General features: G+C 41.0%; 1 protein-coding gene across 4 annotated transcripts; it reads left to right on the plus strand.

Moving 5' to 3' along the window:
- The first annotated feature begins 470 nt into the window (after window positions 1-470).
- On the plus strand, window positions 471-10,906 carry brd2a (bromodomain containing 2a). 4 transcript variants are annotated; one of them, XM_061060308.1, is made up of 12 exons: window positions 472-2,553; window positions 5,049-5,355; window positions 5,475-5,612; window positions 5,955-6,105; window positions 6,229-6,428; window positions 6,552-7,082; window positions 7,323-7,451; window positions 7,584-7,775; window positions 7,914-8,176; window positions 8,377-8,696; window positions 9,194-9,322; window positions 9,694-10,906. In XM_061060308.1, the coding sequence occupies exons 1-12, from the start codon at window positions 2,522-2,524 to the stop codon at window positions 9,816-9,818; spliced, it is 2,517 nt and encodes an 838-aa protein (XP_060916291.1). In that variant the 5' UTR covers window positions 472-2,521; the 3' UTR covers window positions 9,819-10,906. The 4 variants fall into 4 exon arrangements, 3 of the variants coding, with proteins under 3 accessions (XP_060916291.1, XP_060916292.1, XP_060916290.1); XM_061060309.1 differs by having other exon boundaries at window positions 473-2,553; window positions 5,955-6,096; window positions 9,691-10,906; XM_061060307.1 differs by having other exon boundaries at window positions 474-2,553; window positions 9,691-10,906.
- The last annotated feature ends 2,790 nt before the right edge of the window (window positions 10,907-13,696 follow it).

Raw genomic sequence — 13,696 nt, forward strand, 5'->3', positions numbered from 1 at the left:
TATCAATGTGACAGAGATTGGCAGTCGTTCTGAAACCAATGTGGCAATATGTTATGGTATTGGATCCATAGTTATCATATCAAAAATAATCAAGTGTTCAATACTCAAAGAAACATAAAATGTGTTCTAGTTTACCAATGGCTCTGTTCATTCATATCCTACTGCATGTCACTATCTGTAAATCTTCATGTTTTATTGTTAGACCAACCATATATCTATCTACCTCTTTTGTAAAGATAACATTTGTTATGAATTGGCGCTATACAAATCAAAAGTGTTTTTCAAAATAGATAGATGCATGTTGTAGGCATTTTTAAAGCAGTAAGCTCTAAACTAAGTGGTATGAATAGCTAATGTCTAGCAATCGTCAGCTCTTCTGCAGCCCACCTCCTCTTCGGGGAATCTCAAAAAACCTGCATCTACCGCATGATAACGCGAACTGCTCCTAGATCAGCCGATTGCAGTGCATCGTTGTCAAATGCAAGCTGCGCATGCGCAATGTTTCGTAATGCAACAGACAGACGCGATCGACAGCCACCGTCACCTGGAGAAAACAGAATTTCTAACCCTGTGAGACAAACTCAGAACCTACACATGATCTGTTACGGATTATAACGACGAAACGTGGATTAAAATAGAAGAGGTTTGGAAAACAGCGCAGGAAACAGCGCTGAATCATTTCTTGTCACGTGGTAAGCTTTGACCAATCGGGTCGAGCCAGCTCCACACGCGAGTATGTTCTTTGTTCGTAACTTCTGGATCCATTATCCCAAAATGTAGGTTAATACCTTGTAAAAACAAACAAACCGCAGGACATGGACGCGGATGAGACATTTTTCAGGAGGACCGTGTAGTGGATATATTTTTATTGGCCTTTTGAGGAATGCCACGTGTTCAACTTTTTGATAAGCAGCTGCGCTCATGTTGTCACGTGAGTCCCCTCCCCCCTCCCCCCAGCTCAGGGAGAGGGGGAAGAAGAAGGCGGACATGTTTGAGGGAAATGTGTTGGTTAAAAAGTATCGAGGTGGAGGACAAGAAGATAATTTGAAGAAAGGTTTCACATTATTTTTGGATTTTACCAGGCGGCATTTATGTTTAATTTATTTTCAATGATTTTATATAATACTTTTAAGATTTATTTATTTGTCCTTTGGCTCATTTAACTGTCGTTTTTAACTAAAGTTGTTTTATTTTTGTGTGTTTTCCTAGGGCAAAAGTTTCTCAAACTTATGTTATATTTTGATGCAAGACTCTGGTTTGTTTGAGTGACATTGTAGGGTATTTGTAACCTTGTTGTGGGGGATGGGCGCATGTGGTTAGGTAACCGTTCTTGTGATAGTCAAATGTATAGAAAGTCAAATTTAAAGATTAGAAATCAGGCGTTGTAGGAATAGCATGCTTTGTATTTGTTTCATATATTGATTGGGAAAAAAAACTTGGTTAGGAATTTTCAGACTTTAAAAGCTTGGTTTTTAGATCTAGATATTCTGTTTTGTTACATCTTAAGTAGTTAATGTGATTTTCTAGTGGTTTGCTTTGGGTAAAAGCCTTTACTTTTTTTGACAAATGTAGGGAGAGGTCATTACAAAACTGCTGTGTCATTCAGCGGGACTTGGTAGATCTCGCGATAATGCTAGGTGTGGTCTTTTTCAGTTGCTTGAACTGAAAACAGGTTTTTAGTCTCTGTTAATCAAATGGCCAGACTTGTTAACCCGGATTCCCTCCAGTTCTTTTGCGGTATGTGGACCAAGAAGGCATTTTGTTCTTAAAAGATGGCCTTTCTCTGCTGCGTGAGGCACCTACTTAAAGTGGCCATTTGCTCATGGGCTGTTTGGCGGTTTGTCTGACTGCAGATATTGTAAGAAATACTCAGATGACACGATGTCATTGTGCTCAAAATGGCGGCTGCGCTTCTCCTCTGAAAGGCAGTAATGCGAATAGAGCTCGTGGGGAGAGGCGTTTCGATCTTAAGGGATGCGCGTGACCTGGTGAAAGAACCAATAGCTGTCTTGGTATTCACCCTGGAAGCCCGCGTTTCAACCGCGTTGACCAATCACCGAAGTCGTTTTGCATACATTGACGTAGTGAAATATGATGAGGAGATAGACGGCTTCGCTTCATTAGTATTTTGTACAGGATTAAAACGTGGAACCAGTAACGACGGCGGTTCTATAATACACAACAGTCTCGATTAAATACTCTCTTTCATTTCCTTTCCCGAGAGCAGAACCGTGCGAACCGGTTGATCCAGAAGTCTGTCAGCTAAGCCTCAGCAGCTAGGGGCGTGGTGATTTTGACTGACACCATAAGCAGCGAATGGAAATCCAGAGGGCGTGGACAGTTCGAGGAGTCCTGTCCAATGGGGTAAATGTTCGGTCTTTATAAGAACGGGTGCAATCGCGGAGTCGCCATTTCAACGAGTACATCAAAGGATTTCACTGTGGCGGGGAGCCGGGAAACCCTCGAACAGAGTCGGATCCAGGTCTGAGCCTAGCTATAAACAGAATCCGGATCCATCCTGATGGATATGGCTGTTAACCCGCTCCTTGACAGGTATCTACCGGTATAATTGACTCTCAGCTACCCATCCGAGGAGATATTGTAAGCGTTATTCATATTATACTAAAATATCGTTGCTGGCAGCCCGTGTTTGCTATAAATACCAGAAGAGGAGTTAAATGGACATTGAAAATGCCGTATAAGGAGGTTTATGGCGTTGCTCAAGCGGTACAATCGTAATACATGTTGTGGAAATACACTAAATTGTAACAGATTGCGACTGTTGTTCGTTCGGCGCCATCTTCGGAGCGCCTCTTCGGCCGCTCTCTTCCCCCCAGCCTGGCAGTTGATGCTAGCACTGTTAGCATTAGCCTCGTAGACTTAAGACCTCCTGTGTCTAACAGCTGCTTTATTGCCACTCATTCCCCTCGCACTGTGTCTGACTGAAAGCGGCGTTTCTGCCCAATGTTGTCTTTGTTGTTGTTGTTGAAGTGAAACGTCACTTTGTCCCGGTGACGGTTATAAGCCGAGTGACTGAAGATGTAGATGAAGGATAACTTTCTGGAGTTATTGCGAGTTGTTTACAGTGTTGTCGTGGTCAGGTCTTGTTATGATCTCTGTTGTTATCGATATTGTCGCTGAAAGAGTAACGCAGGGGATCCATGTGTTGGGTGTTTCATTTGGTTGCCTGGTTACGTCCTTCAGTGTCACTCAACGTTAGCAACGCAATGTGGTCAAATCACTTTGTTTTTAACTTACGCGTTTTGACTAAGTCTTATTTTGTAAGCTTACCGTTTTTTAGCAGCTTTTAGTTTTAGCCATGTTTTATGTTTATATAATTTATTTCCCCTATATTACCTTTTTTGTTCATAAAATTTTACATTATTTATAGCTAACATGTCTGTTGTTAATATTATGTACATGGTTACTTTCCTTTCATATAATAAAGTACACTAACTGTCAAATGTGTTTCCAAAACTTGTATCATTCAAAAAGGATTGCTTCTCATGAAGGATTAAACAAGTAGGTAAATCTCAAATCCTGTATGTTATGGAAATATGGTGTCCTTTATTTTAATAAACAGATTGCATCTAATGCATTGACATCATGAGCATCCAACCCAATTTAATGTTCTTGATTTGAAGTTTGATATAATTATATAATATAATACAATACATTTTATGCATAATTCTAATGGTTGGCGCCCCACTATTTCATCAGCAGATGACATGACCAACAGCGTTATTGGAATTTTGGTTTGGTGCAGATTGGCCATGTCATGGTCATTGGACTCTACTAAAAATACAAAATCCCTCAATTTTGTACTATATGTAGATAAAGGACATGTATGTCCTCCGCCTTCTGACTATGTTTATTCTACCATTAAAGTATGAAGTTGAGATAACGATACACATGCTGCATAAAATTTATAGCGGTTTTCAAATACGTGTATAACACCAGGAAAATACTGGTTGAGTACAAGCCTCACTCAAAATTAACAGAATTTTGCATTTTCGTTGTATTACAACAAATCTTCTTCTGCTAGTGAGTGGTTCCTGCTGTGCTGAATAGGCACTTCGTTCCTCTGTGCCGTCACTGCAGGATGTTAACAAATGTAGAGCCACACAGCATTATGTAATTGATGATACTGTGGACTGAAAAAGGCGGGACAGTATTCTACATGCTCAAGTTCTTCTAAATGAAAGGACCATTGCAGCGGGATTGCCAGACACTCCTTGGGCAGAGCTATTTTAGCCACATTTCACGTCTATCCATGTAGCGTTGCAGAGTCTCAGGGACACAATAAGCAGTTCAAGGCATCACAGCAGCATCCATGCTATGAATGAGTAGCTCGTAATCAGGTTTCTGATTAAACTTAAAGAAAAGGTTTGACTATTTACGGAGCCTGGAATAGCCTCATTACAGTAAAAACATGTCAGTTGAAACTCGACCCAAACACTTCTGTGAGAGAGTACTCTGTTTATTACTCTGGGATGTGAAATAGAGAACAGAAATCTTTGATGATGCCTTTCACGACTGGGAGCACAGTTTTGGTAATCTGAAGGTGGCTTGCATGACTGACTGCATGCCATGTGAAGGGGATTTACTTTGTGCTTGAGAGTGTGAGGGTTTGCAAGATTGATTTGACCGAAGTGATAACGTACTGTAATCAATAAATACTGTTTTCATATAAATAACAGTTTTGGGACAAATGTGTAACACAAATGATTCTGCCTATACTGTGTGGACAACATTAATCAGGTATTGTTTAAATTGAATTGTATGATCAATCACAATATTGATAAATAAGAAGAACAACTAAAATAAGTCATCTGAAAGACCTCCATTTGAGTTCATGCAAATGAAGTGTAGACAGTTCTTGTTATTAGCGTTATTTATGAACAACAATCATACTCCATCATTTATAGGTTTGTGGATTTTGTAGCATCTTGTTAAATAATGGACAATAATGATTGTATTTATTATATGTCGGCTGCTGATACAAATCTGAATCCTAACAGTGAATTGGTTTTGACTATTCTCAACAGCTCCCATGTTGGGGTAGAGCTTGGCATAATGGGGGTCACAACGATGGAACAAAGTTCTGGAACAGCTGGAAAACGCATCAGAAAACCATCACTGCTTTATGAGGGCTTTGAGAGTCCTGGGATGCCCCCCCTCAATCAGATGGCCCATTTTGGACCCCCTCAGCCCCCGGTGAAGGACCCAAGTCGCCAGGGAAGGATGACCAACCAACTTCAGTTCTTGCAGAAAGTTCTGCTCAAGTCTTTGTGGAGGCACCACTTTGCCTGGCCCTTCCATGAACCTGTGGATGCCGTCAAGCTCAGTCTGCCTGTAAGTGTGCCAAGAAGTGTGACTTTACCTCCTGTCCGAATGAACCCCAAACCCCCCATCCACCACTTAGCCATATGAAGTATTTCTCTTGTCTATAAAGTGTCTCTTTCTTCCCCCAGGACTATCATAAGATCATCAAAATTCCAATGGACATGGGCACTATTAAGAAGAGGCTGGAAAATAATTACTACCGTAGTGCTAGCGAGTGCATGCAGGACTTTAACACCATGTTCACAAATTGCTACATTTATAATAAGGTAAGTTATTGTGGGTCGATTTTACTGAGAAAATCTTTGCCTGAGGCATCCTGGCATGAAGCAGCATCTTCTTGCCAGGATTCTACTGGTATTCTAGCCAACATGCTACAAAACGGGCTGCAAGAAATTTAGCACAACCCGATTCCCCTGTGTATCAAAGCTCAGTGATGGGACTATTAAAGGGAAGCCATCACACTGGATATTATCGTTGACTTTGTAGCTTCCCAGATGTTTAATGTAATATTTTAATCCATAAAGACGTGTTTTCAACCTTAATTTTAACATTGTCAAAGCTTTACCTTCCAGCTGTTCTAAAAAAAAAATGTCAACCCTTCTCTGCAGCCCACAGATGACATTGTACTCATGGCACAGTCATTGGAGAAGGCATTCCTGCAGAAAGTGGCTCAGATGCCTCAGGAGGAGGAAGAGCTGCTACCTCCCCCTGCACGGAGTAAACCAAGCAAACCTGGGAGGAAAGGAAGAGGTAATGCAGGTAAGCACTGGCTGTAAATAACATCTGTAGTCATCCCACCTACAGTAGATTTCCATAATCATTCCAGTAAATGTTACACATTTACTTTTCTAAAGTGACCCTGTCCTCACCCCTATCTTTCAGTCTCTGGAGGAGTCACAACAGCTCATCAGGTCCCAGCTGTGTCACAGTCGGCCTACTCACCTCCAACCCCAGAAACCCCGGACTCAATCCTCTCCACCCCCCCACAGACACTTTTGACCAAGAGCCTGTCCCTTTCCCTCTCAACTGAACAGAGCATCCCTACCATAACAAGTCATCCTCCCACGCAGCCCACCACTAAGGTAATGACATAATGACATTATATTATTCACCCAGTGATCATTTGACAGCTTTGTTTTGAAATGATTTCAACAAAGACGGCTCTCTGACTTGGCCCCTTTTGCTTGTCTTTCTTTTTACATCAGAAAAAAGGCGTGAAGAGAAAAGCAGACACAACAACTCCAACCACCATGGCCATGCCCATCATGAGCACCATGGGAGTCAGCGGCATCAGCCTGGGAATGGGAGGTGGGCACGACTCCCCGCTCACCCTTACTTCTCTTGGGGTGGACCACAACTCTAGCCTGGGAATGAACCAAGCCCTCAGTCTCAGCCAGGGAATGGGGATGGGAATGGGGATGGGCATGGGGATGGGGATGGGCTGTGGAGCAGTAATGATGGGAACCAAAGCAACAGCAGCGGCCAGGAGAGTAGTTAGTGGACGACCTATTAAGCCTCCTAAGAAGGATTTACCAGATTCCTTGGTTCCACAACCGGTGCGCCGCAGCAAGCTGAGCCCCCAGCTGCGGTACTGCAATGGGGTCCTGAAGGAGTTGCTGTCAAAAAAGCATGCAGCGTATGCCTGGCCGTTTTACAAGCCTGTTGATGCCTCCACACTTGGTCTTCATGACTACCATGACATCATAAAGCAGCCAATGGATCTGAGCACCATCAAGGTACATGTCACACACAGGTGTCAGCATTTGTCATAACACAAGAGCCAGTGAACTACATGTATCGTGTATGAAAGCTAAACACAACATCATTGTTTATTTCTCTGATGGAGATCAAATCCTAGTACAAGGTGTCAACTAGTCCTCAAGAGGCCCCAGACAACAGGAATACACCTTTGCTTTATATTTCTTCACCCAATGCTTTCATTTAACCCCCTTCTCTCTCTCTCTCTCTCTTTTTAGAGGAAGATGGATGGCAGAGAGTATCGTGACTCTCAGCAGTTCTCTGCTGATGTTAGACTGATGTTTTCCAACTGTTACAAGTACAACCCTCCTGATCATGATGTGGTGTCCATGGCCAGAAAACTGCAGGTAATATACTCCCTGAAATATTTTTTGTTTTGTTTTTGCACAGACATAATTATATAATCAGAATATTACCTATTTTCTACATTGTCATACCACTGGACTTGTTTTTTAAACTGGCTTCTTTAATCCCTGTAGGATGTCTTTGAGTTCTGCTTTGCTAAGATGCCAGATGAACCTCCAGCACCCCCTAGCTCCTCATCTTCCTCCTCCTCCTCTTCGTCATCATCAGAGAGTGAGGTCAGCAGTGAAAGCGAGGATAGTGAGAGCAGCCCGAGCTCTGACTCTGAGGAGGAGAGGGCAAACCGACTTGCAGAGCTGCAGGAACAGGTTTGTATATCATGAATGTCCATACACATCAGAGCAGGAAACAAGATATTCATAAGTGTTGAAATACAAATGTCACAGGCATTTGTGTTAAAGATGCTTTTGTCTGTTTTTCCTGACTCGTCTTTCTTCTTTCTCCAGCTTAAAGCCGTGCATGAGCAGCTCACTGCTCTCTCCCAGGGCCCCATTGTCAAACCCAAGAAGAAGAAAGAGAAGAAAGACAAGAAAAAGAAGAAAAAAGTAGAAAAAGAGAAGCATCGAAGGATAGAGGAAGAGCTGCCACCTATTAAACCGGCAAAGGCCCCTAAGGTTACCAAAACTCCTAAAACAAAGACCAACAGAGCACCGGCCTGTCCTGTAATCCCGATTAAGAAAGCACCAAGCAAGAAAAACAACAAGAGCAAGTGAGTACTGACACCTATTGGACAATGTAGGAATTAGAAGTGTGAGATGCATGTTGTGCTTTCACTGAAGGGCCTCTCTCTCCAGCACAGAGACTGAAATCAAGCAAGTTGTAAACGGAACATCTTTCATGATATTGTGTCTCTGTGCGTTAAGACCATCCCTCAGTCATTCTTTAACACTTTCCTTCTGTTACTTTCAGATCCAAAAAGACTGCCATGACGTTCAGCATGCCTCAGCCGCCCGTTGATCCCATTGTTAGTCATTATGACTCCGATGAAGAGGAGGAGACCGCACCCATGTCGTATGACGAGAAGCGCCAACTCAGCCTGGACATCAACAAGTTGCCCGGTGAGAAGCTGGGCCGTGTTGTTTACATCATCCAGTCTCGCGAGCCTTCGCTGCGAGACACCAACCCAGAGGAGATCGAGATCGACTTTGAGACACTGAAGCCGTCCACGCTGCGGGAGCTGGAGAGATACGTCATGACGTGTCTGAGGAAGAAACCTCGGAAGCCTTACGGTTAGTAACATGAACTAATAGATCGACTTTACATACACTAGGGCTGAAGGATGTTTGAAGAAAACTGACAGTGTGGTATTTTTCTTACAGCCATAAATATTGTGTACATGTAGCCACAGCAATTAATGAGCACAGAGACGAGGTGCTGCTGATACACTTAATGTAAATCTTATATAATGCGTCTTCAACCGTCATGTTGGTGTATCTGGCGTCTCCTGTAGCCTGATGATTTTTACATGCAGGGGACTCATACACTGCATGCATAGTGGTCAGTTCTCTGACTGCTGATGGTGATATCAGACAGACTTTTATTGGAGAATAGTTATAGGTTATGGTTTACATCTAACAAAACATGATGTGTTGAGGTGATTAATAGTAAACATTGTAAACGTATAAATATGCTGTTACTTCCCTGTACATTTACCAAGGCAGCAGAAATATTCAGTGTAATCTACCAGCTATAAATCATTCATATCTTTACCTCTGTTTGTATGCAGCAAGTAAAAACAACATTGCCGGCAAGTCCCGAGAAGAGCTCGCTCTGGAGAAACAACTTGAGCTGGAGAGAAGGCTGATTGATGTCAGTGGTCAGCTGAATTCTGGAAAGAAGCCTGCTAAGACCAAACGTAAGTCCTCCCTTAATGATATATGATACAGTGTTTGGGTCAAACTGCATGACGTGTCCAGCGGTCAGAAAGAATTTGGAAGAATGATGTTTACGTCACATGCCTGTTGGCTATGTACATTTAGACAATTTATCCAATAATAGTTAAAAAGAACAAAATATCAGAAGACATGGAAGTGCACAGACATCCAAAGTTCATCCAATAAAATACGTTTTCAAGTGTTTAATGAAGGAAGAGCAGCATCTTGTTGTGGGGTTCATTTTTTCTACGGTCACTTTGACTTAAATGTATGTTTGACTTCTCCTTTGTACTCAAGTTGATGCTGAACATGATCATCACCATCTTGACTGTTTTTGTTTTTACTCCAGCAGAGAAACCTGCAGCAGAGCAGAACACTCAGCCATCACGTCTCAGCGCCAGTAGCTCCTCCTCAGACTCCTCTTCATCCTCCTCCTCCTCCTCATCTTCAGACACAAGTGACTCAGACTCAGGCTGAGAGGCAGAGGGTTTTCTCCGTGAAAGGGTCATACAAGAGACCCACAGCGTTTTGCTTTGATTGGACTACACTGCAGCAGAGCTAGCAACGATTGAGCCGCAGGACGGATCAGACGAGAGCAGCACTGGGCAGAACTGGTCTGACTTAACAAGTGTTCAACCAAGAATAGAGAGAGATGGGGCTTTCCCTGCGCTCGTCTCATTCATCCAGTCCTGTCCTGGACAAAGAAAAGCCGATGATGGATGGATGGAAATGAGGATACTCACTACGAGATCCTCCATTTTTGAGAGAAATGCCTTCGTTGTCCAGAGCCGGGGATGCTCCATCTCCTGCAACAAAAAAAAGAGTGACGCATGTGTCTGGAGGGATAAGGGTGCTACTGCCAGAATCTGTCTTATTTCTGGAGATCATTTCCCTTCTTTCCGTGCTCCTTGTCTTTACGCTGTATAGTTAAGGTGTACAGTTATATAAATATCTATATTTCTTTTATAAAGAAGCATTTTATGGAGCTAATTTATTCCCTCATTGTGGGAAAGACTGGTGTGGGCGAAGTCGTGTTTTAGTTTTTGTTCAGTTTTTTTTCTTGAGTAATAGAAGGTCGAGGGGAAACGCGTATGTTTGAGTGTGTGTATGTTGGGCGTATGTGTCGGTGCATGTGTGTGTGTGTGTGGGTGTAGAACTGTATGAGTGTGTCCAGTATGCATGCACATGTGTGAGTGTAAGATCGGGCGCCACAAGTTCAGCCTCATAAGTTCCTCATAGATTTAACGCAGGCGTTGAAAATCAGTCTGCACGCAGAAGCACCTTGGTTCATAGAATACAGAATGCATGCAATACAGGAGAGCTGACAAGCATCTGCATACTCATGTACTTCTTTACTGCATACTTGTGTACTCATGTACTTGTTTTAAAGGGTTGGCCACTTGTACAGAAATGTAACATAGTTACACAATAGTTTATATTCTGTCCCCATGTGTGCTGTCTTTTTTTTCATCCATTTCTCTGTAATCGTGTTCATTTTCTCTTCTTGTGACCAATCTGCTAATAAATTGTGAGGACTTGTTTCGTCTGCTCACCTGTGCCCAAATTACATCTTTGTACCTTTGATTTCTTTTGGTGTTCAGGTCCTTTTCTCTAAAGTCACTAAACATCTGACTTGCCAGAGTTTCTGAAATAGCAGGGTCAATAATGTTTCTTACATTTACTCTAAATTCATGAAGAAGAAGCTTTTCAGGTGACGCTTTACCACCTCCACGTCATAAAAGCAAAACTGCTTCGTGTTTGAACAATTTGGCCTTAAGACATCTACGGCAGCTGAGAGGTTTAACTCCTGTGTTAACACTTTTGTTAAATATGAAGTTTTCTTATTTGTGTGACTTTAATAAAACTAGGTTGGGATTTTCGGCAGGTAAACAACCGTTTTTGTTGTAATCTTTTTAGAAAGGCGGTGTGGCTGGCGTTAACTTGAAGGCTGTTTTGAATTTCAACATCCAGAAGTCACTTTTACCGGCAGGCTAACAAAGATGGTTCAATGTTGTAATAACAATGCACTGTTTGTTTGGTGGAACTACTAAACAATTTTGTGATTTAGGCGTGAACCGTTTTTTCTTTTTAAATCGCCTTTGACTTGAGATTGGAGTATTGTATGCTAAAACTGATTATTTATTTAGAAACAAAGTTGACTGGAGACTTTATTCATAAAAAGAAATAGCTTAGTAATCAATAGCTTTTAAATGGAATTCTGCTTTATGAGATGCACACAGACTAACTGTCAGGAACATATTTTACAGGCTCAATCTTGGAGCAGGATTTTGTTTTTCTTTTAGTAACTTTTAGAGCAGCTTTTTCTGTTCTTCAAAAATGTTTCTGTCAGTTTCTGTTTTTTAAACAAACATACTTAGAGTTGTCAGTCTTATTTTTCTGAAGTTCTCAGAAATATAAATGCCTCTGTACTTGACTCCTTCTTTTCATCTGAATTTCTGTACATAAATAAACTGAGACATGTTCATCTCTTCGCTGACTGACAGGATGTTTTTGTTTTCTTATTTATAGATTGTACTTTAACAAGTCCAGGCACAAGGAGCGCAGTGTGCGTTATATACACTGCAAATATGTGTCACACTGTCAGTTCACTTTGTGTCATATTCCTGCAGTAAGATTTTAACTTGCTTTCTTGCAATGAAATCCTTTTTTAGGATTAACACAGTGAAATATCAGACGAGGCAAAGTCAGAAGTTACTAAGCAACAGAATCAGTAGGCTACTTGGCTCAGTTGAGTGGTTGACACACAGTTCTCTCATGTTGTGCAGGAAAATACAGCAGAGTTTAGTCTCTGGGTTTTAAGTGAAAGACACGTTACAGCTAAATGTTCAGTTCAAGTTAACTGATGAATAATTTCAGTGACTTTTGTTTTATTGTAGCCTCATAATGACATTAAAAAAGAAGAGAGACAATGTGTGTGCCAATTGAAAAGACATATTTTTACTATGTAATGACATGAAATAACTAGAATATCAGCTCACACCAAATACATATTGTTATATTATTAAATATACTTTATGGTCTGATTGATCATTTTTCAGTTAATTTAAACTATTAAGATTATAGTACCTTCAGCTCAAGTCATAAGTCCATGAGGACTGACCATAGACTGTTAGAGACTGACACTGCGCTCCCTCTAGTGGACAGATAGAAAACTACAACAACACAATAAAACACAACACATCGTTTTATTTCTGTTTTTGTTGTGACTGGGAGAGCGAAAGTTTGTAAAGTTTCCTTGTGTATCTTGTTAGTTTATTTGTTCTGTTAAAGTTGTTAAAAAGATCAACGTTATACATTCATGTTAGTTAGAAGAAAGCTGTTTTTAAAAACCGTTGACCGGAAGCACTCGTTTGCTGTTCTGTGTGAGTTTTACAGTTGATTGAATGTTGCTGAGTGAGCCGTTAAAACAACACCGCCCTCATGTGGCCACAGGACGTTACTGCACTGAAGTCGAGTTAAGACAAAACAGTTTTTCTTATTTTTAAACTTGGTTTTATATATTATTTTACATCTATTTATATTATTTGACCTTTTATATATTACATAACCTCCATTTGTTTTCTTTTAACCTTTAATATCATATAATTTATCATATCGTTTAAAGTTTTCTTTACTTTTCTTCAAAATATGTGAGTTACCCTGAAATAGTTTATGAGTTATTCTCTGTGTTAATTCAGTAGCAGATTTGGAGAAGTTTTTAGATAACTAGATAATGTTTGTGATTGATCTATCTTGGTTAATCTTTTTCCCATTGTTACCAGTTAAACCAGTTAAACCAGTTAAAACAAAAGAATGGACTCCTCATCATCTGTGTTCTCTTGTGCTTATCAACAGATCACTGATGACTGACTGATTGGTATGAATCATAGACTGTAAATATTATGAATCCCTAAACTTGTGAACCCCAGAGCCCCCTAGACTGTAAATGTAAAGGGCGTAGCCCCACAGAGTGATAGTACTTCCGGTCACTGACATAAAATAAAAATAAAAAAACCTTTTCAACATCACACATTGACCTTTGTTACCGTTCCTTTGAGCCTTTTGACATCAGTTCATGATCCATAACCACTTCCTGTTTCTGTGCTTTAGTTCATTAACTAGACTCTTCTCCTCTGTCGCCCCCTACTGGTGAAAGGAACTAAAGTCCATTTGATCTGCAGAGTCCCTTTGCACCTTTAAGAAAAAGCTAAAGACCCAGCTCTTTATGACCACCTACCACCTTAATGATATTATTGATGATGATGCTTTTGTTTGATAATGATGATGAAGATATTTAGGATAGTTTTGATGCTGATTAGATCTCTGAAGAACAGCTGTCGATGTTGTGCTCTGCC

The sequence above is a fragment of the Labrus mixtus genome, chromosome 16 (assembly GCF_963584025.1).
Source record: "Labrus mixtus chromosome 16, fLabMix1.1, whole genome shotgun sequence".
In the NCBI taxonomy this organism is placed as follows: Eukaryota; Metazoa; Chordata; class Actinopteri; order Labriformes; family Labridae; genus Labrus; species Labrus mixtus.